At 33.9% G+C, this 27,051-nt stretch overlaps 2 protein-coding genes and 1 long non-coding RNA gene across 4 annotated transcripts; 2 read left to right on the top strand and 1 right to left on the bottom strand.

Moving 5' to 3' along the window:
- The first annotated feature begins 3,959 nt into the window (after window positions 1–3,959).
- On the top strand, window positions 3,960–20,242 carry LOC143259546 (uncharacterized). Of its 2 annotated transcripts, none has more exons than XM_076522438.1 (2): window positions 3,960–4,118; window positions 17,660–20,242. In XM_076522438.1, the coding sequence occupies exon 2, from the start codon at window positions 18,194–18,196 to the stop codon at window positions 20,240–20,242; it is 2,049 nt and encodes a 682-aa protein (XP_076378553.1). In that variant the 5' UTR covers window positions 3,960–4,118; window positions 17,660–18,193. The 2 variants fall into 2 exon arrangements, with proteins under 2 accessions (XP_076378553.1, XP_076378554.1); XM_076522439.1 differs by lacking the exon at window positions 3,960–4,118 and adding an exon at window positions 13,259–13,425.
- Window positions 13,719–16,364, bottom strand: LOC143259549 (uncharacterized). The gene is made up of 2 exons (XR_013033552.1): window positions 15,107–16,364; window positions 13,719–14,655 (listed from the first exon to the last, which is right to left on the bottom strand). It is a non-coding gene; the product is annotated as an uncharacterized LOC143259549 (long non-coding RNA).
- A 2,179-nt stretch (window positions 20,243–22,421) lies between the features above and the next one.
- Window positions 22,422–25,491, top strand: LOC143259545 (uncharacterized). The gene has a single exon (XM_076522437.1). The coding sequence runs from the start codon at window positions 22,429–22,431 to the stop codon at window positions 24,856–24,858; it is 2,430 nt and encodes an 809-aa protein (XP_076378552.1). The 5' UTR covers window positions 22,422–22,428; the 3' UTR covers window positions 24,859–25,491.
- The last annotated feature ends 1,560 nt before the right edge of the window (window positions 25,492–27,051 follow it).

The raw sequence follows: 27,051 nt of genomic DNA, 5'->3' as shown, positions 1-27,051 counted from the left end.
AAGCCACACTGCATTAACTGCAGCAAGGACTATATGATAGCAAATAAAAAATACGTTAACTACCAGATAGAGTATACGATCAACAAAATAGTGGCCTATAAATACAAGTCCGTTATAGAGTCAAGAAAAATGGCCACTAACGAGTTGGATCTAGAAGGCAGGTTGGATAAAGATAAATTCCCAAAATTAGGATCACAGAAAAAAAGACGATCAAAGTGGAAAAGACTAACTAGACAGACGATGTCATGGAATACAAACAAAGAAGAAGAGTCATGGGAAGAGAATAGAAAACAGAGAAAGACAAAAAGAGCATAGAGAATGTCAATAGAGTAGGAGAAAGGGAAAGAAGAATACAATATAGATTGAATCCGCACTGAAAAAATATACAAGAAGAAGAGAAAGAAGTACAAGTTGAAGTAGGAAGAATAGGCAAAGGGAAGACAAAAGATAAAATATTGAGAAGAAGAAGAAATATTGAGAACCGTAAAAGAGCATGACATCATGGAAAAACTAAAAAAGAAATTATAGTAAATTATAAGTATAAACAAGAATATATTGATAAAGAAGATAAAAGAACAAAGTCACAAAACAGAAATGGAGAACAGGAAGGGCAATAGAATCTGGATAAACAAACTGGAAGAAATAAAAAACAAAATCCAAGAAAGACCTATAGTTATGAGTTACATAAAAACCCTTCACCCTAAATATAATATAATAATATAATACGGGAAAGCCAAAAGAAAGAGATTACAGAAAGGGAACACAACTACCAGAAGCCGTTGGGATGAGGATGAAACAGAAATAAAAATAAATCAGAGGAATCATTGGCCATCTCATCGGATTGTGGAAGCAACAAATCATCACACAATAAAAATAGAACACAAAATAGTCTACCCAGTCAAGATAGAAAAGAAAAAATCAAAAATGCGGTAACACAAAGACTGGAAGGTATGGAAAGAACAAGGATGAACATATAAGAAGTAATACGGAAAGAAAAAGGAGAAATAATTTGGGAAAGGTGATTGGAGAAACAAGCAAGAGAGATGGACAATAAGCTAAGGAAATAAATTAGACAATGCGCTAATAGGAGAACACAAAAGGAAGAAAAGAGTAAAGAAAAAAGAAGGAAAATGAAAGCCAACACAGGAGCAATAAAACTAAAAGAACAGAAATACAAAAAGATACTAGGAACATGACGGAAGAAAAAACCAAGAACGTGAAAGAAGAAGGAAATGACGAAAGCGGAAATGAAAGCTTTACATCAATGGAGAACGTGGCCGCACGATACTGACACACGTGGCCATTAGTTTCTACCCCACAAATAATAAAAAAAGAATTAACTCGATTAAAAAAAAAAGAGGGGAAACGGGAACCTCTACGGTAATTTCTCCGGGAATTGCCGAATTTTAGTATTCTAAGATTTGCACTGTGATATTGCTACGACCCTGTAATTTATATATTCCAATTTAATTCCAATTTAATTTCCGATTCTAATTTATCAAATTCCCGGAAGCAGGTCATAATTCAATGACATAATTTTTTTAATTTTAAGGTTTTAAAAATGTTTTTTTTTAACATATTGCTGATAGTTTTCTTATTAAATTGGGACCAAACATGATATAGTTTGGACAAATATTTCTGATTTAAATAAAATCAAACACAATATAACTTCGATTACATTTATTTATTTAATATTTATTGTGAAAATTTATATTCTATATTGAATGTTTTATGGCGTATCATCCTTGGAATCGTGTAGTATCGTGGCCTACTGTGATGGTTTTCCTCTATTTCCTAATAACAAATACAAATGTAAAAAAGATTGATTTATAAATAATTCATATTCAAATCGGCTGCAAATTTTTACCGTTGTATGAATACGTACTTACTTATTTAATTTTCCTTGCCCAAGAAATACAATTTTAATGCCTTCACCATGTATTGCATGTGAGGTGATCCTCTTGCACTATGTGGCAATGTAACCATACGTAATTTATTGTTCTCATACGGTTCTTCCTGAAGTCTTTCCGTTTCTACTTCTGTCTCTTAATTTTCGTCCCTCCTTTCTTCTCCCTCGCAGTTCAATAAAAATTGTGTAAAACACAATTGCTAGAGTGTATTGCTCTCTTGTGATAACACTTACTATGTGTAGCTCAAATCTGGTTCAAGCACTGACATGTCTGACTGAATGGGAGGACTAGCAGGATCAGTAATTTTATTCCATGAAATTTTAATATTACTTTCTGTAATTTCCAACCAGGAATTCGGTAAAGTGTCAATGCAATGGAAAAAATACAATAAACTGTTTTTTCACACTCTCCGTCAAACGTATAGGCTCGTCGAATATACGTCGAATGGAGGTGTTACGCGATTTTGGAGTTTTGATAAGGGGGAAACGTGAACTAGCCGATGTAATGTAATGTAATGTCAACGCGGACCGTCGCTATAGGGATTGGGGGTTTAGTTGCCTTGTAACTTTTTACAAGAAAAATTAAAGATATACCTCGAGCGGTAAAGGTATATCTCTGTGGGTTTGTACCAACTACTGCTTCGAATCAGAAAATGGAATAAATGAATTTTACATTCAAATTGACTGGTAACAGATAATATATTACAAGCTTTTTAGTTCAATACAAGATCGCGGTTCCAGTTTATCGCACTGATAAGTCACGCTGGCGGGGGCTTATAACCTTGCAACGATATACGTATGCATTCGGTTGAAATGCTCGAAAGAGAATCAGACTCAATCTCGCTAACATTCCTCTTCGTCAGTAATTGACTTGAAACTGGGCCCAGTTTTAGTCGCGTTTGGGCCCTTTATATACCCAAATCTTCTTGAATAACAGTAGTGGAAATGTCCATACGTGTCCTAATCCCAGAAAAATTCGTCGTCGTATCCCTTTGAAGGTACATGACTCGAAATATATAGAGTGTCCCAAAAATGAATCGCAATTCGGAAAAGGGAGATTCCTGGGGCCATTTGAAATAACTTTCTCCTTAGCAAAAATGCGATCCGCTGCTTTGTTTACGAGTTATTAACGAAAAACAGTGACCAATGAATGACGAGATCAGCTGATGAGAGACGGTCGAGCCAATGAGCGAAACTGGGCTTTGTGCGCTCGTTGGCTGGGCCGCTTCGCGCCAGCCGAGCTCGCCATTAAAATAATTATTTTTTTTATTATTTTTAGTGAAAATTTCATTGCAATATCTCCAATTGTTCAATTTGAATTGAGTTTCTTTTACATTCCTAATAGAAAACGCCGGTTATAATATCATTTTTGTAACGAAATCTGTACAGCAGATCCCGATCTGCTGAATCCGTAAAGTCACGCGACTATCCTAACCCCTTAATAGAATGTAAATATATTTGTTTTCTCATGTGTGTAGTTACATATTGTAATAGTATCGTGAAATAAGTATTTTATTAAAATATAGAATAATAATATTTCATCAAACAGTATTTAGAATAATGGTATTGCAATAGTATTGCAGACAAGAATTGTATCCTTCAGCTTTTTATAGTACCATGTACTAAAACACAACACAAGAACTGCATGTAAACATGTACTACACACCTGCAAGAAATATTTATTCGAATAGAAGATAGCGTGTGACAGTTGCGAAATATGTTTAATTTTTAAATTTTCGTGTCTAATTTTCAGTTCTTTATTTTCTACATTTGAATCTAAGTATAAGTATTAAATAGCATTTTCTGATGTTTTAAATATTTAACGAAATACATTCCAAATAGTATTTCATTTAAGCATTAAACGAAATAGTATTTACTTATGCAAATATTTCAATTTTACTACGTTTTGTCAAATTATTTCAAATCTTCACCACCCCTGATTCTGGCTCTAGAATCCAGAATTTGAATTACCGCTTCTAAACCGCCATATTGAATTTTAGTTCGTTCAAGTTCGCAGCTAATTCCAAGTGACAATCAAGACAGTGCTTGAAAAATTGACTGTAGAGTCGAGGCTCCCTGCTGCCATTCGAGCATAAGTCGCTGAACGACTCGTTACTTATTGTGTATCGTGAGCGAGAAGAGTAGTGAAGAGAAGCGTTTCAGAAAAGACCCGTGTATTATTGAAAGCTGACGATCTGCTGGATCCGTGGTAAGTCGCTCTTCGTTATTTTTTGTGATTTTCTTTTCGTGAGGTGGCTGGGAAAGTTGGTGTGAGCACGAACCGCTTCACGCTCTTGTTTGTCGCGTCCGGAAAGTTAGGAAATCGCGAGTACGCTTCAATGCGTACAGCGACTGTTCCTCCGCACGCGGAAGCAGTCTGTTCGCATTCGTGTCTTTAAAAGTAGTTTCTCGTGCAGTCAATTTTATTCGCGCCTTACATCGTACCTCACATACGTACTTAGCGATTTCGCGTGTATTTGAGGAAGAATATATTGTCATTATCACGCAAAAAAACTAACGCTATCCTACGCTTCTTGAATAAATCTGCAGTTTAGTGACTTTGCACTAAATGTTCTTATCTTTACCAGTTTTTTCAAAAAATGTGCTATTGCTATTTTTTTAACAAAAAAATTATAAAAACTACAGAATGCCTTAACCAACGACGATCATATTTCAGTATATTATAGAGGACGAGATTCTGAACAACTTTTATTTGAAAAATAATTGCCGATCGGCCTTAGTTTTTGAAATATTTGCTGAAATAATTGATACTACCACAATGAGTTCGCCTTATGTATACCGCAACGCGTTGCGGCTGCGAAGGATCGCCGCTCGTCTAGTGTTTCTATAAACATATGAGCCGTTCAGTGCACACATCGCTTAATTCCATAAAAAAAAAAGTTGAGAAACGCGATGAAACGATGTACATTGTTTTTTAAAATTCCTGTTATAATATAGATTCACACATATAATGTAGAATGCATAAATACAAATATAGCTTTCATCTGACGCTGTATAAAATTAATAAGAAAGAATAGCCAAAAAATAATCGTCAGTAATGTTACAGCTTTTATGTGACTGGTGGAGTTAATCAATTTGGCAACTGAAAAAAAGTAGTAAAGTTAAATCCAGTCTTTAAATTTTTAAGTTTTTTATTACAGAAAAAGTTAGTTATTATATATTTTTATTACAGCTTTTGCATAATAATGAATATTGACAGTTCTGTTATATTATATTATTTGTAATTAATCCATCAGAAATATTATAAATAATGTCTTCTTCATCAGCTGGATGTGAGGATTCGTCATTTCGATTTGTTGTCAAGTTTTCATAGTAATCATGTTCAACAGGAGGAATGTATTTTAGCAGGTCCATCATGTCTCTCCATTTTTCCCTTGTCACAGTTCTGCCTTTAGGATATAATAAAGGCTGATATATATTTGTCAAACTTTGCGGTCTACCTGATACAGATTTTCTTAAATTAATGGCTTTAAATTCTGTATCTTCATTATAATCACATTTGAATTGTATGAGATGGGGTTTGGACCTTTCTAACTTCATCCAGCGTATTTTAAGCCAATTTACTGGAAAGCCTGTGACGGTTACTTTTCTGTTAATGATTGATTGTTCTAAAGCTTTTGTTGAAAAAAAATCTTGGTGGGTCATTTGGATTAGATGAAATGGAGCTTTCTTTTTACATGTTTTGTTTATATTGTACCAATCATCTGGTGAAAAAATGTTTTGATTTTTTTCGCACGTGACTCAATAATGGCAAAATCTGAGTCATTAGGCAAATAGCTGTGCCCAGTTACCAAAAATTTCATTTCAATTGACTCGGCTCTTATTTCCGTACTCTGAACAAGTTTCAATAAACTTAAGACAGTTTTAATATTTCTGTTTTGTCCGGTACACGAATCCGAATATGTTATTATTTTTTCAAAGTTTGTAGCGTAAGTCTTTATGTACTTTATTAGACAAGATGAAATTTCTTGAGACCCACGAGATCCTTCAGTGTCTGGCCAAACAAACATGTGGCTTATATTTTTACTGAATTCATGATATCCGAAATTATAAACATATAAATTACGCTTATAATAAGCTACGGATGTGGTCAGCTTGGGAAAGGCCAAAGCTTTTTCCAAGTCGAAAGAAAATACGAAAACTTTTTCTGATGTTGCCATTCGGTCGGCAGCCATTTGACTGCGAGCCCGTTTAGCCTCTTCTAAGTGAGTTTCCTTTTCACAATTTCTGCCATCTTCTTTCCCTCACCGTCTGAGGATTGAATTTTTATTTGCAAAGCATCACAATTTTGACACTTATCCTTTGATGGTTCTTTGAAATGTAAATTAAATTTTGTAGAGAACACATTATAGTAATACTTTTCTTTCACTGGTACTACATTTTCCTTTTCACATTCTGTGACGTATAGTTCATACATCTTCTTAATATTTAAGTCAGGATCTAAATATTGTCGTCTTGGATTATGAGCTCTAGTGTAGTGACTACGGTAGGCTGGAAATAACTTTATATGTTTTATAACACTTGTGTCATCTATTTTATTGCTTGCAACATGGCCTTTGCGCAGATCAACCAAAGATGTAACTTGTTCTTTAGAACAACATTTGTATATCCGCCCATCGCTCACCTGATAAGTGTCTCTAAAATATTTTTTGCAAACGGGAATATCACGTGTGTCTTTTCGAAAGTAATATGTAAAAGAATGTGATCTTCGTTCTTTAGTTTCATTCGTGAGGCGCCTTCTTTTTATATTTCGTTGACTTTAATACAACCTCTTAAGAAAATATTTTGGTCAAGCTGACTATGTAAACTATAAAATGCCTTCATGGCAGTCTCTCTCTCATTCGAAAAAATTTGTTGGTTGCACTTTTGTCGGCATCTGCATTTTATATAGACAAATGTTTTTGCAGGTATTAAATTTCCTCCCCTATTCCTATATGCCAAACCATTTATTCTGTTATGCTTTTGTAAAGTTCGTGTCCATTTATCAGGATTACAACTTCTTTTCCTCCCAATCAATGTGTTTGTTGCGAAATTTGTGTACTGTTGCAATCAGATGAATCCGAGGAAAACGATAAACGTCTTCTTGAACCACACTTTCTGTTAATAAATCGTATTGAAGAACCATCACTGTTTTTCCGTCATCCACGTTGTTATTAGTCTCACTCATCTTGGTTATAACAGTATAATATTTATTTCTTTAAAAACAATCTGGGAGTAATGATGAAAAGACCAAGAAAATATGTAGGTCGTGCAATATATATATATATATACAGTAACATTCAGTGTGCGAGATCACTGTTATACTAACTACCGTTTGCGTTGCGCTTTTTTTTAATCTGTTTGTCGATGCGATTTTATTACCAATATTATTGAGAGGGGGGAAAGCATCTTCGGCTGTTTAAAACAAAGCGTTGATGCATGACAATAAAGCAACGATTACATTAGGGTATGGAGTTAATCAAAATGACTTCTGAAATAAATTACTTATTTTTCAATGGCCAAAAAAATGTTGCCGTTTAATGGTGTTAATTTTTATTATTCAGGGAAGTTATTATAAATATAAAAAGTTATGACTATAGCAAGTGCTTTGACACATAAATTTAAGATTTTTCAAAAAGTGGAGTTAATCCATGTGTGCACTGAACGGCTCATATGATAACCGCCAGTCGAGCATCGGTAGTTGGAAACGGTTGACGGGTAGAAAAGATTTAATTTCAATTATATTTGAATCTAAATATGTATATGCGGTGTGTCAAAGAACTAACGCTAACTCAAATCTATTAATTAACCCTGCAAGGACGACGCGCATTTCCCGTTTTCTTACCTTGCGACCATCGGTATTCTGCGTAAGATATGTACAGTAGCTCACGAAAGTATTCGAACGCCTTTTGAAAGGCAATAACTGTTTTAAAACTGGACTAAGGGACTTGAATTTTGTTCAGATAATAGCGGGACAAGTTTAGCAGACGATGACCAAAATGCTTTTTTAAATTTTGCTATTACTTGGAATGACAAAAAAAAAGGTAAAAAACTCTAGTTTTTTTAAGTTTTTTCTATCCGAGCCTATAACGAAAATTTAAAAAATGCCTCTCGTAGATCTCGATAACTTATATACGTGTTGAAAATTTTATCGAAATCGGTTAATCCAGAGTCGAGCTAGAAGCGTTGAAAGATGTAAGAAACTGCAGATTTTTTCCAGTTTTTGGTCAAAATCGTGATGAAACTGCGATTTTTGCCATCTTTAATTTCTTATAACTCATATCAACGTGAACCGATTTCGATAAAAATTTTCAGCACGCATATGTGTAAGTTACCGAGATCCACGAGAGGCATTTTTTAAATTTTCGTTATAGGCTCAGATACTAATAACAAAATTTAAAAAAAGCATTTTGGTCATCATCTGGTAAACTAATCCCGCTATCATCTGAAAAAATTCAAATCCCTTAGTCCAGTTTTAAAAAAGTTATTGCGTTTTAAAAGGCGTTCGAATACTTCCGTGAGCTATTCTGAATGTTTCCATACCATTTATTGATTATTGTAACTTTTTACATATCTGTCATAGCTACATTTAATTAATGAAATTACGTAAATCCTAATTTAAAAAAATACTAGTTTCTCACCATAATAATTTAATATCGTGTTATAAATTTTGAAACACTTTTCTAAACAAAGTCCTATGTGACAAACAAAGTAAAAATGTACAGTATCTTTTTTCTTTCGTGTTTTGAGGATACCACGCATCTTCTTTGTGGTCTTGCTTTATTATCCGAGGGAGGAACTTTCGAAATGAAGTGTCTGCCCGCAAGTCTTGAAACTGTACTATCCGGTGTTGTACTTGATTTATTTCTTTTTTTTTGCTGCTATATGTCACTAGTAGACTTTCGATCAACATATTCTACGGAATCGTAAATGATATAACTTTTGTAATTTGACTATTTCTTCTATATATAATTATACAATTTACTACTGTTGCATTCAACAGGCAGTGAAATAATTTTTGATACCATTTTGTGCAAACTTTTCCTTTCGATCATATGGCTATGAAACATTTGATCTTTCAAATCAACACTGCCCCGTGTGTTTGAAGTTCCTTATTCGGGTATCGAATAATTGAAAATATCTTAAATAATTTCGGTAGAGACCGTGGTAATTCTTTTCTTCTACTTGTTTGTAAACTGTGAAAAAAGCCTAACTGATTAACACGTTTATCGCCCGGCGCGATTCGGCTGAGTTTCTCGCAGGGCACAAATCCGACTGTCGGAGCGCCGAAACGTAAACATAGCGATAAGCGGGAATAGCAACGATGAAACTCAAGTAGGCCCGTGCGTTGTCGGTGCCCTAATGCCATAGAGCCTTCTCTCTCTTTCTCTCTCTCTCTCTCTCTCTCTCTCTCTCTCTCTCTCTCTCTCTCTCTCTCTCTCTCTCTCGATTCATTATAGACAATATAATTTTAGGTTCCTAAATGGGGAAAAGTTGCCCTTAGAGATTTTTTAATGATCGAATTGTAAGACGTAAGCTCTAGCATATGAAGATATCATTATTCGAGTTTCGCGGCTCGCTTTTATAGTTGCCGACACCTCGTGTGCGAGAGTGAGAGAGAGAATGAAACTCTGGTCGTGTGCACTACCCGGAAAAGCAGTGGCCGGCACCGGATGCAGCCGGTGTACATTACTATGATTATGTACACTGTAGTGCTAGAATAAAAACGATGATCTAACTTTTCTATTTCTAATTTTTTATACATGAAAATTTGTCCAACATATTGATGAAATTCTTCCAATTAAAATGATACCAAACACGACATGCTTTAGCCCATATTTATTCAATTATAAAACTCTCGACGCCGAGATATTGCCACGGCCCTATAATTTGAACACGTGTGCTGCGGCACGCGCCGCGGCTCTTTTGACTCGAATTCCCGGAAGACAACTCATATTGCAATGGCATAACTTTTTTTAATTTTAACATGTTAACACTGATTTCTTTTTTAATATCTTACTGTTAGTTTTCTGATTGAGATGAGATCAAACACGATATAGTTTGGACAGATATTTCTGTTGACAAAATCAAAGGCGATAGATGTTGCACGTAATTTACTGCCAAGATGCACGTGGTGTGCGGTAGAAAAGAGTTTAGGCAAAATTGTTGACTTTACTGATGCTGTAATAAATAATGTAAAAAAAATTAATTTGTAAATAATTCATATTCAAATTGACGAAAAGTCGAAAAAAGAATCAGTTTCGAATGTTTATACTGTTTCGTGGACAGAAGACTAGAAACTGATTGGCCAGTAACGCGATGGAAGGGGATGTAAAAATGACGTAGCACGCAGTGCCGCAGGTTAGCGTGCTGGCGACCCTGTCATAAAAAATGCTTTATTGCTGAAAAGAAGAATAAACTCAGAAACTGCAATGAAGAAGGTTATGGCTCCACGAAATTGAAAGTCTAACGAACGTGATCTTTTGTCGATTGCACGTCGTTCATTGAAGGACTGTAATTTGTCTCGCTGAACCGAAGATTCCCCGTAAATAAAATTGTTTTTTAAGAGTAGAAAAAAATGTAATTCGACCCAGAGAAAATTGGGCGGACACAGCACGAAAATTCCGTTGAAGGACGGAACATCCTTCGTCGCCACATCTGCAATCCATTTGTTGCGCTATCCGCGCTTTTCAAGAATGCTAAATGTCGCGTTCTTTCTTGATGTTCGACATCTTAAAATTCCAAGGTTAATGGAAAATGTACAGAAAACAGTTCCTTTACACTCTCCACGCGTAGGCTTGTCCTCAAAATAATGTCGCTTCTCCCGTCCCAGCAAATTTCAAACATGGAATCTTCATTCTCGGCCGTCTTCGTTCTCTTCTGTCTCCCATCCTTGTAAAGCCTTTCTATTCCCGATGTCTAACGTAGGCTCGAATAGCGTAACTTTGGTGATATTTTCTTTCGAAAAACATATGTACATACCTTCTTTGGCCTTGCCTTTAATATTTCATATGTTAAAAATCGGTATTTGTAATGCTTTTTTCGCAAATAAAATAAGTTACTTATTACGTATAATAAATAAGAATGGTTTAAAGCATGTCGTGTTTGGTATCATTTTAATTGGAAAAATGTGACCAATATATTAAACAAATTTCCATGTATAAATAATAATATATAGTATAAAAATTTAGAAATAAAAAAGTTAAGTCATCGTTTTAATCTATCATTACAATATTGTACACCGGCTGTCTCCGATGCTGACCGCTGCCTTTCCAGGTACATACATACATAGTATACAACATAGTTTTGCTCGACTCGAGTTTCGTTCTATCTCTCTTCCTCTCACGAGGTGTCGGCAACAATAAAGGCGAGCCGCGAAGGCTCGAAGAAATCAATTCCTGCGTACTACTCTCGACACTTTAGAATCGGTCCTGGCAACAGATAGGGAGTTTTTACTGTACATCGTGATTGATTTTATTTTGAGCAATCAGAAATATTTGTCCAAACTTTATCATGTTTGATCTAATCTCAATCAGAAAGCTATCACACACACACACACACACACACACACACACACACACACACACAGAGAGAGAGAGAGAGAGAGAGAGAGAGAGAGAGAGAGAGAGAGCAAGATATTAAAAAAGAAATCAGTTTTAAAATATTAAAATTAAAAAAGAGTTATGTCATTGATTATTTATATTTGATTGACATTGATTATATATATTATGAGTTGTCTGCCAGGAATTCGAGTCAAAGGAGCCGCGTCGCATGACGCATCATACGCTCGACCGACTCCGTCGAACCTTAGCATCGACCTAGCGAGAAAATCGATAAATTATAGGGTCGCGGCAATTATCGCGTGTCAGTGATGACATATTGAAATTACGCCGGGAAGAGAGACACTATTGTATATCGCAATGTGTACATCACAATTTCTTCTTTCTCTTAAATCACATTTTCTAGGTTAAAAAGTTGCTTATTTTAATGTAATGATGTTTAAAATTACTTAATTTACACTTGCGGTAAACCAAACAAGTAGCAACTTTCTTGCTCATAGCAAAAACGTCGACAAATTCGGTTTTCATGTTCTTTTCTTTTTTTGACAATGACCCAACCGGATGAAAAATTGCATGCACTGCTTGTGATAGTACCTCATCAGGAAATTAATATACAAAAATCACAATCCTTTGTTTTCGAGAAATCTTTAATTCTCCGATTTTTGTTTGGTTTTTTATTTTTGATAAGCACAGCTTGCAACCGAAAAATCTGATTAAAAAGCCACCAAAGGAGAGAAATAGGTGGAAAAGCGTGCTTTTCTTGGTTAGCTATCGAATGGTATAATATTCATTAAAAAACCTCTAAGGCCAATTTTGACCATCTCAATTAGCTAGGCCCTTTGCAAATAAGTAAAAATCATTATTTTCGGAAATATGACTTCTTTGATAGAAAAACATGATTTTATAGTAGGCTTATTTACTATCCCCATTGATAAAAGTAATGCCATATAGATGTCCTAGTTGTCTTAGTGGTGATATTTTATTATATAAATTTTACTCAACATGCCTATTTGTCTCATCCACAATAATTTTTACAAACTGCTCAATGAAAAATAATTGGAACATTGCTATTGAATCTGTTATATTTTCCGCATCGTTGCGAGGGCCGCTTCTTTTAGAGTAAACTTCCCGTTGTGCATTGTGTGTACCCATATCCTCCCAATGAAAAGATAAACACCGTTGCCTGTTTATTTGCGTTCTGCCTCATCGTTTTCACTAACATGCAATTTACTAATCACGTTAACGATTACCTGATCGTCAATTTTGTTCTCTACAGTTATATTCACCATCACTGATATTATCGCTAGACGACTGCTAGAATCGAACTGCATCTCGTGAAAGAAGTTCGAAAGATTGGGTCTCTGCATAGTGCAAATATTTCTACGAGATCACTCATCATGGAGAGACGTTAAAAGACACGATTTATAAACATAGGATCGACAGAAAAATAAGTACACAGGGTGTCCCAAAAATGTCTTGCAATTCGGAACTGGGGGATTCCTGAGGTCGTTTGAAGTAACCTTTTCCTTAGCGAAAATGCAATCCGCGGTTTTATTTACGGGTTATTAGCGAAAAACATTGACTAGTGAAAGACCAGATCAGCTGGCGTGAGACGGCCGACCCAATGAACGGAACTGAGCTTCGTACACCCATTTCCGGAATGCGAGACATTTTTGGAATACCCTGTATAACGTAATGGTATATCAAGTGGCCGCTCAATGCTCCGCACACTGCACAGACGTCGGCCACTGGGAACGGCTCGAGAGTCCGTACAGTGGCACAGACGTCGTTCCTAAAGGGTTAAAACGCAATTCTGCGATTAGTTCGGGCAAGTACAGTAGGCCAGGAGTTGGTATTGGCTAACGACTTCCAGTTAATCTGGCTGTACGGAGGCTCAGAAACAATTGCCGATATGTCATCCTTAACAGTGCTACGATGTTGCATTACAGTGTTGAGGTAAATACAAGCACGTATAGGTAAATTTTGATGTAGTTGTAGCACTCGTTCTATGCAAATATCTCCGAAACAAAGGCCGAGCGGCAATTATTGTTCCAATAAATGTTCGTTAAGAATCTCGTCCTTTATAACATATTCAAAAAACATCGGGATCGGCCCACGGTTTGTATAGTTTTTATAATTTTTATGTTTTCTTTTCTTTTTTGTTAAAACGTAAACTTCTAAATAATTTACATTATTTATTGTAGAGCTCGTTCAGACAATAAGAATAATAGCTTAGAAGGAAGAATAAATGGTTTGAAAACTGTTTATATATACAAAAATAGTTTCTTAAATATATAATAAAATATACATGTGATCAAGTATAAAAATGTAGACGTAAAATATATGCATAATTAACTATGACTTAATACTAAGATTTTATTAAATATTAACTTTTCTATTTCATTTTTAATTCTCCTCTTCTATTGTAACCTGCTTAACTTTCCTTTCTTCTTCTTTTTGAATTTTTAATAGTTCTCGTTGCTTTTCCTTTTTTGCAATTTCTGTTTGCTTTCACTTTTTTTTTTGTTGTTGTGCAAATTTTTCTTGCTGCTACTGGTCTTATGTTATGGCAGTTTGTAAAATGTTCGCGTTTTTCCGTTTTTTATTTAAATCTGAACAAGTTAGTGTCTTGTCAAACGGTGACACTACATACATATATTGGACATTATACATATTTTCATTTAATCTGTCGTCTAACATTTGTTATCGTCCTTAATCATATTTGTTGCTGAGCGCTTATACTTAAATTAGTCTTTTTGATACTTGAGTCTACTATTTCGCCTTTACTTTCATCAGTTTACCGTTATATTTTTGGTACCGGTATTATACGAGCAAAGCTATTCCGAAATCGATTATTACCGTAATACCGATACCGTTATAATCCCAAAACCGATATACATATTATCGAAAACCGAAAAGAATACTGGTACCTCTTTGATATTCTGATTTTGGAAATGTAGTAACGTCTGACGAGTCGTTACGCCTTGTCGCCGAAATGGTAGATCTATCTTCATTTGTTTATATTCAATATTCCTTTTATCGCTGTTTACTATTTCATTCTACTCCAAGGTTGATCGAGACATTAAAAAACGTTCCATTGTTATTGTATTCTTCATCTCTTTTCCACTCATGATAGTGGTGGATTTAGCGAGAAGGATGCCTCTGGTGGTAAAATTTCCGAGACACCTAAACAAAATGAAAGGACACGCACAAAACATATGATTCGATTAATTTTATTTCTTTTCTTAATTATTATTACACTGTATTATTACACTATATTTTATACGATTTTATAATTCTTTATAGCATGTATTTTTTTTTTGTTGCAACTTGTATGACCGAATCCACTCTATGGGGATGGACAATCATGAATAAGATACACGTGTAAATGTAATTTGTTGTCTTAATTTGTCAATGCATCTGAAGGAATTTGTAAAATTCGAATGCCCATTTATCCGTTAATATTGGTGTAACATGGCACACATCAACCAACAATGCATTCCAATTTTACAATATATGGCGTAGATGTCAACGTTATACTAGCGGTTGAATACTTTCATGTATGTGTGTATCCAAAGAAATATATAAAACAAGAACAGAACACTGGACTACTAAAAAAAATTCAAATATTATTTACACAAACTGCGTGCCCCATTGGATCCCTCCATCGGTGCTGATTACGCATAGCTTTGGCCCTGCCGAGTCGAGAGAAGCGAGCAGTAGAGCACATGGCGATAAAACGTCGTGCACGCGTTGCCTGTTTGCAATGTAAATCGTTCCGACACTACTACAGAACAGTTTCTTCTTCAGAAATGTCGACAGGATCCGATCCTGGGTAGAGTTTCCGTGTTAGACAAAGAATTTTTCGTAAAAATATAAAAATATTGCGGAGAAACTACGCAGATACTTTATATTCGGGAAACTCTTCTCTATCATCAAAACCAATTAGAGTTTTCTAACATTTTTACTTTTCATGTAATCCCTCATTTTTGTCGAAAATACTGGGTTTTTACAAAACTTCGTATTTTTTTAGAATTTCGGCTTTTGGATTGTTGTTTGGGGAGCGAAGCTGCTTCGATCTATTTTTAAGATCAATTTTGTACGCGTTTTTTATCGATCACACTGGATGCAGTTTCTTTCGGCAAGTTGTTCTAAAATTATTCTAAATTGTGCGAAATTTATGAATATGCTTTACAAGCATTTTAACCCAAATCGTAGGAGAAGTATTTTTGTTGTAAGATGCAAAATTGTCATTTCCTTATTACATGTAAACACGTCGTCCACAACTGAGAGGTTACAAGCAACTAACTCGTAAATGTACACTTTTGATAGGATGTAATATTAGTATATCATTAAGAATATCGGTATTCAAATGATATTAGTTACTCACTCAGTAAGTACAGTTACTCATGAAATTGAGCGTACACCTTTTAAAACCCAATAACTTTTTTAAAACTGGACTAGTGGCTTGAATTTTTTTTAGATGATGATTTTTTATATGATAGATAGATGAATGATCAACTAGTCCACTAGATTAGAAGAATACGAAATGATAGATGAACTATTCTACTAGACGATGACCGAAATGCTTCTTTTAAATTTTACTATTACTTGGAATGGCAAGAAGAAATAAAAAAAAACTCTCGTCGGTTAACTTTTTTATCTGAGCCTGTAACAAAAATGTCAAAAATGCCTTTTTGTAGATATCGGTAACTTACACATATGCATGCTGAAAATTTTTGTCGAAATCGGTTCACGTTGTTATGAGTTACGACAAATTAAAGATCACAAAAATTGAAAGAAATCTGCAATTTTGTTTTAAATATTTAAACCGATTTTGATCAAATTTTCAGCACGCATATAATTTACGGAGATCTACGAAATGCATTTTCTAAATTTTTGTTACAGGCTCAGATAATGAAGGTAAAATTTTTTTGTCATCCCAAGTAATAGCAAAATTAAAAAGAGGCAGTTTAGTCGTCGTCTAGTCTTCCATCCATCATCTAAAAAAAATTCAATACACTTAGTCCAGTTTTAAATAAGTTATTGCGTTTTAAAAGGTGTACTTTCAATTTTGTGAGTAACTGTACATGTATACTGTTATGGTTCACGATAGGTATATTTACGAGCTCTTCGAGGTGTTCAGTTTTTCTCCAACTGCTCGCTTCTCTATTCCAGCAATGCCGTTTCTTTCGATTATTCGAATCCGTCCGAACAACTTGGTTTCATTTGAGTTTTGTTCGAATCAGTTCGAAAACCGATAGGTATCTTTCAAACTGTTTCGTTAACTTTTCCATGATGTTATTAACGAACAATCATGACCAGAATCTAATATGAACGATACCGTCTTATCCGACTTGAAATTGACATGGCTCGTATCAATCCACTGCAAGACTCTGTTACTTTGGCTGCATTTCTTGGACATTAAGTTGTAATATGTTCACTTTCGTTACAAGCACAGCGTTTGACGTTAACCAATTTATGAAATCGGCTCCTTGACATCAGCAGTCGACCAGTATTTTGATTTTGTTGCATTTTGGATCCCGCATTTCTCTCGACGATCTTTTCGATTTTTAATTTTACCCCGTGCCTCCGTGACGAGTGACCATTGCAACAATGGCCTCCATAAGTGAAACACTCATTATCTGGTCAATATACTCCATGGAGTGTTGCAAAGTTTCGTTCATAAATGGTTCAATTGCTTTGTAGTCGTCAATGTGTCAGTACCAAAGTACTCTACCCAAGCAGCCTGTAAAGCTGGCTATTTGTTTACTATTACTCGCAGGCGTCAACTTTTAATATACTACACCGCAAGCTTTCCTGTAAATAAGCGATCATACATACAAAAAAGCTCTCGTTTCGCAATAAAATTAAATTTTATCCATCGATCTCTATTGTATGCACCAAATATTTAGAGACAAGTTTTTTGTGTCTTTTTGGTTGAATGATTTTGGCAACATCTTCAGACGATTTTCGAAATAGCACTTTCGTGGCGATATTGGTGTTACATTAGAAGTTCTATTCTACTGAAGGTCCTTAATTTTGCTGTAACAACCCAAACATTGTCGAAAATGAAACATTTTGATCGCTCAAGTTACCGCATTCCTTCCATGTTTATTCCTACGTTTCTATGTTTTTGAAAAAATATCGCGTAGATCAAGATGATAATAATATTTATTCATGCCCACAGGTGCCGACGAGCAGGATACTACATCATATTATATGCCGATAAAGTTGCAAGAGTGGTAACTAGAAGCTCGGAAATACACATTCCTTGTGAAATAATCCAGTAAATCCTTAATGAGAAAATCAGGAACAACAATAAGAAGATTTAGCACAACATATACTAGTATATGAAAATATCGAGATTCTTAAAATGTATCCCGATAGTATAAGTAGTGGCGATGAAGATGAACAGTGGCTGAAGAATTATGAGTTATTTTCTATTATACGCAAAAAACTGCCACAAGAACAAATTATGCAAGACATTGGAAACTGTCTAAAGAATGGTGCAGAAATAAATGCTCTAAATGCACGAGGAAAAACAGTTTTAGATGTTGCACGTGATAAAAATTATGAGAATTTAGTTGAATTTCTTTCTGCACTAGGTGGTAAAACAGCATTAGATTTAGCAGATGGTAGCGATACTGATTCATATTAAACTCAACAGCATAGTGATATAAATAGAACTAAGTCACAGCAGCAAATTTGGCAACCAATAAATATGGATGCTGCTGACAATCAGAAAGTAAATTTACCATTACCGGTTGCCGCGGCACATGGAAATGTAAAAGATATAGCATCTGTAATTAATCTCCAATTACCTTTAAGAGAAACTACTCTTACAGAAGAACAACTCAAATTGTTAAAACAAATTAACGAAGAAGGTAATACACTACTATCAATAGCTGCTAAAAGTGGAAAAAAAGATAACGTAGATTTTTTTATTCGATGTGGAATTGATATCAATTGTCATAATAAATTAAAAAAGAGTGCTGTAGATTTAGCTTGGGAAAATCACCAATTTGATATTGTACTTGCATTATTAAAAGCTGATTCAGATTTTCCTAATCACTTTGATCTAACTGTGTTAAATGAAGGAAATGTTCAGAAGGAATTTAAAGAATTTGTTGGAAAGAGAAATTCTTTACATGAACAAATTAAAGAAAACCATTTAGAGGATATTAAAGTTTATACGGATACTATTAGCGAATCGAAGCTTTGCTTAAATAGTGAAAGTCAATCGGCAATGTTTACAGCTATTGAAAAAAAAAGATTCGAAATTTTTGCGTTTCTTAAGTCCGCTGGATTCATGTTTAAAAATGAAGATGAAAAAGAATGCATACATAAACTCTCTCAAGGAGAAAAAGATACTCTAAAAACAGAAATGATTTCTAAATTTCCTCAAATTGATCAAGGACATATTCTTTACCTAACATCAAAATCAAGATCAGAGAAACCCGTCGACAAAGAGCTAATCGAGAAACTTTATAGGTCTTTGGATGCTATTCCTGAAGTTTCAATAATTCTAAAAGTGATACAATATATAGATTGTCTTGACATAATTTTTGATTTTGATAATGACAATATTAGCGATATTAATCCTACTGCTTCAGAAAGTACAAAAGGAACTACTGATTATAAAGACGGTAGAATTTACTTAGCAGCTAAGATAGAAGAAAATAAGCTATTGGGTACTTTAGCTCAAGAGTTAACGCATCTTGCAATCTATATCCTATATAAAAATGGTTGTAATCCATATGACAATAATTTAGAAAATTGTGAAAAGCGAGCTTTTGAAACAATAACGGCGAATATTAAAGATTATACAAAAGATATAGTTAAGGAGATACACAGTAATACTGAAGATAGTCCGCTCATAACACTAGCAAGAGCATTTACATATCCGGAGGATGCGCAGCAATCTGAACTAATTGTAAGTATTCCACATATACTTGCACGATATCATGATGAAGGAAGAAGATGGTTGCTTAATACAAATAAAGAAATCAAGTCGCTTTTTGAGTACTACACCGATCAAGCAAAAGGAGGAATAGCATATCGATGTAAGGAATTCATTGAAAACAGTTTTTTAATTAAGCCAAGGAATAGTGTACAAGTTCTTAATGAATATTTAGGAGAAATGAACAATATAATAAAATATGAGATACATTTTGAAAATCCTATTGATCTTGATAACTTTCTAAGGTCAAACGAACAAGTTTTTCTTCTAAAAACAGAGAACACGTTGTTAAGCATTTTAAGTATTTATGAAAGCTTAACAATTGAGAATAGAAATTATCCTATACGAGATTGTCTTTTTTTAAAATTTAATTCTTATATGGAGAAGGGAGACAAAATCAACCACCTATACTATTCTGCAGCAGGAAAAATGCTATGCATAAGATATCCCTACGATTCAGATAAGGAAAGATTATCAGATGTTTTAAAAGCTTTAAATACACTTTTAGAAGAAAAATCAGATAGAAAAGTCGTATTCATAATACCAGAAAGTAAAATAGAGGAATTTCATGAAATGAAAAGGGTGTTCACCAACAAATGTTATAAAGAAGCAACAGACCGCAAATTCACATTAAATGACCTAACTGAAGAATCACAGCAGAAGCTCTTGGAACGAGAAGTAGTACTGCAAGGAGCAAAAATTAATTTGAAGAAATTAATTGGTAAGTGGGATAAAAATGCAAAACAAGTAATTGATGCCGAAACGTTAGAGGGACTTATTGTCAATAAAGTAATCAAGATAGGTAGGTAGTCCATTAGGCACAACTGATTTAGAAGGAGCATATTCTGACTTAGTTGACGAAGTCAATATGAAAACTTTGGTTGATAAATTATTATCAGAAGAATCAAATGATATTTACATTATTAGTGGGATACCTAGCACAGTCAAAGAGAACAAGTTAATTGAATACCTAGTAAATGCAGATATAGATAATAGCAAAATACCAAAAGTGAATGATCTCAAAAGTCGAATAGCAGTATTGAATCAAGATATTGACACAGCTATTGACAATAGAATACAAGTAGCTGGTGATCAATTTAAAAAAGAAGATTTTAAACAAATATGTCAGAACAATCGGGAAAGAAAGATTTATTGGATTAATGTAAAACATGAAGGTAGTGCATCTAAATTCATGCTAGAACAAATTTATAACCCTGACTTTTACTTAAAAAGTAACAGATTTAATAATGAAGTAATTATTGAGAAGAATGTAAAAGAACACTTAGCAAGTCCTACGCTTTCTGAAATATTTATCATCGGTGGTAAAAGGAAAGAGGAGGCCACAAGATGGCTTCAATTTGGTGATAACAGAGAACAAATAGAATTTGAAAGAAATTATAGGGATCATAGGATTAAGTTCCTATATTCTCAACATAATATGCTAACTATTTTTGAAGAACTAGTTGTACAAAATTACGCCAAAACAGTTCATTTGCTTAAGTTTGAACAAGAACAGCTTATTTGGTGTAAAACTTATGGTTCATTAAAGAATTTGAGTAAATATAGAGGTAAAGATCATAGAAATTCTAAACCTTTAATAGGAGAAGATGCTTTAATTATTGAAATTAAAGACGATAAGATGGTAATTATCGCTGGTGATCCAGGAATTGGCAAAACTACTACTTTGGTTAAGTTATACGAGTTACAGTATGTATTACAATCTGGCGCAAGAGAGTCAATAATTAAATCGCATTGGTTGATTACAATCAATCTAAAAGATCATTTAGATGCAATAAGGGATATTGATTTTAATGTTCCAACAGAAATAGTACAAAAAATAACAGATTTTTTATTACAAGTTGATAAAAGTATAAGCAATGATTTTGCCAGAAGATTATTAGGTATGGCGCTGGTAAAGCAGGATTTTGGAATACCTTTATTAATAACATTTGATGGATTTGATGAAGTTTTAGATGAAGTGAATAGAGATAAAGTTATCACATTATTACAACGTTTGAAAGATAAAACTAAAGCTAAATTATGGATTACTACTCGTCTCCATTGTGAGCATATTTTAGAGAGTGCAGTTTCAACATTTGCCATAAAGCTTGAACCAATTGGTGATGAAATAACGAGCGAATTAATTAAAAATTACTTAAAGAATCATCTAAGTCACATTTTAAGTCATGATGATTTTCAAAGTATCTTTGGCGATAGCGATGAAATAATAGAAAATACGAGGGTGCAAACATACACCATGACATTCTTAAGTAAAATGCACGAAGTATTTAATGGCGATGTATCGAAGCTCATTGGAAGACCATTACAGCTTTATTTAATGTTAGAAGGCTCTACGAGATATTTTAAAGAATGGACGCGAGATATTAATGATCAAAGCCCTGACTTTAGTTATGTGGGAAATGACATATGGGAATTATACGAAAATTTTGTTGATAGAAAGTATAGTATTTATTTTCAAAAAGCAAAAGTTAAAGAACGACTAAGACAGGAACAAGATAAAATAACTTATGATAATTATCATAAATCTCTAACTAAATCTTTCATCCTTAAATCTGCACCAAAACAATCTTTAAAAACATTTAGAGATACATTACTATCAGTTGGTATTATCAGATCTGATGGTAGCAATATTGAATTTATACACTCAACTGTTAGAGACTACTTTGCTGCTAAAGTATTCGTAAATTGGATAGCAAAAAGGGAAAGCAGGGAATCAGTATATACTAACAAAATCAAAAAAACAAGAATATTTATTAAAAGAGATTTTAGTAAAGACAGATTATCAAGTTATACGAATATTTTTAAACAGTAAACTCCTAAAAGAGAAACTGACAAATATACATCTACAAGAGGAATATTATGATAAGGACGTTCTATTTGTAGCAGCAAAGGAAAGTAATAAAGGAATCGGCCGTTTTGTCTTAGATAATTTAGATAATCCATATAACATTCTTCATGTTGAAGACAATAGTGGCATGACAGTTTTGCACACGGCTGCTAAGTATGGTAATTTGGAGATAGTTAAATTTCTGATAAATGAAAAAGAGGCCAATTTTAGTTCTAAAGACATTAATGGCATGACAGTTTTGCACACTGCTGTTAAGTATGGTGACTTGGAGATAGTTAAATTTCTGATAAATGAAAAAGAGACCAGTTTGAATTCTGAAGACATTAGTGGCATGACAGTTTTGCACACTGCTGCTAAGTATGGTTATTTGGAGATAGTTAAATTTCTGATAAATGAAAAAGGGGCCGATTTTAATGCTGAAGACATTGATGGCATGACAGTTTTGCACATGGCAGCTAAGTTTGGTAAGTGGGAGATAGTTAAATTTCTGACAAATGAAAAAGGGGCCGATTTTAATGCCAAAGACAATAATGGAAACACAATTTTGCACACTGTTGCTAGGTATGGTAATTTGGAGATAGTTAAATTTCTGATAAATGAAAAAGAGGCCAATTTTAGTTCTAAAGACATTAATGGCATGACAGTTTTGCACACGGCTGCTAAGTATGGTAATTTGGAGATAGTTAAATTTCTGATAAATGAAAAAGAGGCCAATTTTAGTTCTATAGAAATTAATGGCATGACAGTTTTGCACACTGCTATTAAGTATGGTAACTTGGAGATAGTTAAATTTCTGATAAATGAAAAAGAGACCAATTTTAATGCCAAAGACATTAATGGTATGACAATTTTGCACACTGCTGCTAGGTATGGTAATTTGGAGATAGTTAAATTTCTGATAAATGAAAAAGAGGCCAATTTTAGTCCTAAAGACATTAATGGCATGACAGTTTTGCACACGGCTGCTAAGTATGGTAATTTGGAGATAGTTAAATTTCTGATAAATGAAAAAGAGGCCAATTTTAGTTCTAAAGACATTAATGGCATGACAGTTTTGCACACTGCTGTTAAGTATGGTGACTTGGAGATAGTTAAATTTCTGATAAATGAAAAAGAGACCAGTTTGAATTCTGAAGACATTAGTGGCATGACAGTTTTGCACACTGCTGCTAAGTATGGTTATTTGGAGATAGTTAAATTTCTGATAAATGAAAAAGGAGCCGATTTTAATGCTGAAGACATTGATGGCATGACAGTTTTGCACATGGCAGCTAAGTTTGGTAAGTGGGAGATAGTTAAATTTCTGATAAATGAAAAAGGGGCCGATTTTAATGCCAAAGACAATAATGGAAACACAATTTTGCACACTGTTGCTAGGTATGGTAATTTGGAGATAGTTAAATTTCTGATAAATGAAAAAGAGGCCAATTTTAGTTCTAAAGACATTAATGGCATGACAGTTTTGCACACGGCTGCTAAGTATGGTAATTTGGAGATAGTTAAATTTCTGATAAATGAAAAAGAGGCCAATTTTAGTTCTATAGAAATTAATGGCATGACAGTTTTGCACACTGCTATTAAGTATGGTAACTTGGAGATAGTTAAATTTCTGATAAATGAAAAAGAGACCAATTTTAATGCCAAAGACATTAATGGTATGACAATTTTGCACACTGCTGCTAGGTATGGTAATTTGGAGATAGTTAAATTTCTGATAAATGAAAAAGAGGCCAATTTTAGTTCTAAAGACATTAATGGCATGACAGTTTTGCACACGGCTGCTAAGTATGGTAATTTGGAGATAGTTAAATTTCTTATAAATGAAAAAGGGGCCGATTTTAATGCCAAGGACAATAATGGAATGACAATTTTGCACACTCCTGCTAGGTATGGTAATTTGGAGATAGTTAAATTACTGATAAATGAAAAAGGGGCCGATTTTAATGCCAAAGACAATAATGGAAAGACAATTTTGCACACTGTTGCTATGTATGGTAATTTGGAGATAGTTAAATTTCTGATAAATGAAAAAAGGGCCGATTTTAATGCTGAAGACATTGATGGCATGACAATTTTGCACACTGCTGCTAGGTGTGGTAATTTGGAGATAGTTAAATTTCTGATAAATGAAAAAAGGGCCGATTTTAATGCTGAAGACATTGATGGCATGACAGTTTTGCACATGGCAGCTGAGTTTGGTAACTGGGAGATAGTTAAATTTCTGATAAATGAAAAAGGGGCAGATTTTAATGGCAAAGACAATGAAGGAATGACAATTTTGCACACTGCTGCTAGGTATGGTAATTTGGAGATAGTTAAATTGCTGATAAATGAAAAAAGGGCCGATTTTAATGCTGAAGACATTGATGGCATGACAGCTTTGCACATAGCTGTTAAGTTTCATCACTTAGAGGTTGTTAAATATCTGATAAATAAAGGTGCCAGTGTTGATGCCAAAAATAAATTTGGCGAGACAGTTCGGGCCGCGGCTATTAGGTCCAGAAACGATGATATTATTAAATGTGTATCCGTATTCTATGCATATTCGCATAAGTGAATCTATCGGATAATAGGAATGAAGCGATTATTCCCTCTTTCGTTGTTCATTTATTCATATAATTGGAGTTTAATTTTATATAACTGGGTTTTGTTACAAATTGCTTTCAACACAAGTGCAAGTATATACATCCAACTGGAGTTGGATAATAGGAGCATCGTTCTTGTCGGTATACAGGGTTGTATGTCGGTCAAACTTAATTCAAATAGACGGAGTTCTATTGTATTATTATCAAATTTGGTGAGATAATTTTGCCCGCGGCAGTTATCTCTGGTAACTTGGATATAGTTAAATTTCCGGCGTATGAAAAAGAAGTTGATGTGACTGCTAAAGAGAATGTTGGCATGTCACTTCTGAACATAGCTGATGCACATTCCTGGAAAATAAACATACTATTGCCCCCCCCTCCCCCGAAGAAGCTTTGGTATCATTATCTATTTCAGCAAGTATGTGTAAGCTGAGTAGTAGTACTATCCCACACTCTAGTTAGGAGCAAGTAATTTGATATTGTGTCAGAATGAGAAAGAAATTGTGAAGATGCGAAAGAGGCATGTACATTGTAAGAAAATATGAATCTTTTTAATACGGTTGTAATTATAATGAATTAATGATTAAATATGTTGTCTTAAGCGATATATGATATACAAAGTACATTCTTTCAAAATAACCATCATCTCTAAGATATTTTCAAAAATCTATCAATTAACTGTTTTGTATAGAAATTAAGTATCCTTCAGTATTCTTGACTTTCTATAATTGATTTCATAATACAATAACGTCAATTTTTTGTTTCAATGTGAAGATTTATGCAACAAATTTTAAATACGAAAGCTTTAAAATTATTTTTGTTTGTTCGACAACAACAACGAAATTAACTCGTTCAAATATTTCGAAGAATGAGACATTAATGTCAAGCACACTACGAAAGTGACTTTAAGATTTTTAAGTGGAAGCTTGAAGTTTTGTTATACAGGGAGAGTCACGAAAAACAGAACACTTGAATTTCTTTGTTCGTATGAAGCATAAAGGAACGTTTTGAAAATAGTTTTGGTTTTGACACATGCTATCAAGGAAATTGGTCTCAACTGGTTTGGAATTGATTGAGTTTAGGGTCAGGAGGAAGCAGAAAGGTCTGCAGAGATCTCACAATTGTAAAGAATTTATAATTTCAAGGTTATGTCAACGTTTTTATGTTCCCATTTTTTTAAGTATCACTAGCTGGTGTATATTCTGGTTCTTTATTTAATTTTATGTAAAATAAAAATTTTCAAAAATTTCAAAGACAGATGACGTTACTGTCGGATCCAACATAACTCTGTGCTACAATACAAGTAAATCTTGTAAAATGCTCTTGATCTTCTGATGAGAAAAATTATATACATACACTGATGACACTCGTGTTCGTTTGCATGAAATACCTTACACAAACATGTCACATTCTTCACCATCTGTTGGTAATACTGTTCCTATAATGAAAATAGTGCAGGAGATATCGACCTGCTAACTCTGGAAAAAATATTTTTTCTTTGTTTATAATATCCTTTTCCGCCAACAACTTTTTGAATTCAAATAGAAATTTTGCAAACTATCAAATACAATTCAAGTCTCACATATATTTTAACAGTGCTGTGGCCATAATTAGTAACTACTATTTCTCGTAAATATCCGGATGTCTGGATATCGTTTGGATTTACATAATTACATCTTTACGCAGATATATAACCGTATAAATTTTATTCAACAACATAACCCGTACTATATTACAACATAACCCCCGTTATATTCTTGTCTTCAAAAAATATTCTTTTTATTTAAGGCTTATTTTTAGTCTCTAAAGTGTAACATAGTAATGGATTTAAGTTAAAGCCATAGTTCTGCGTACTTTCTCTTTTATTATTGTCCGATTTATCCGAATTATCGGGATATTTTTAACTAATCGAATTATTCTACGACTATATATGTACTCCGAATACTCAAATATCCGGATTATCCAGACAGTCAAAAAATCCGGATCATTCGGCCAGTCAACTCGCAACATCCTCCCAACGTTGAAGAAATGATTAAGACCCGATAATAATAGAATACCTTAAATATCAGATGCGCCAAGAGAGAGAGAGAGAGAGAGAGAGAGAGAGCGCAGTTCTTATGAAAATAATTAATCACGAAGCGCGGAGATTTAAATTTGGACTGTTC

The sequence above is a fragment of the Megalopta genalis genome, chromosome 5 (assembly GCF_051020955.1).
Source record: "Megalopta genalis isolate 19385.01 chromosome 5, iyMegGena1_principal, whole genome shotgun sequence".
NCBI classification, from domain to species: Eukaryota; Metazoa; Arthropoda; class Insecta; order Hymenoptera; family Halictidae; genus Megalopta; species Megalopta genalis.
This window is presented reverse-complemented; position numbering and strand designations above follow the sequence as displayed.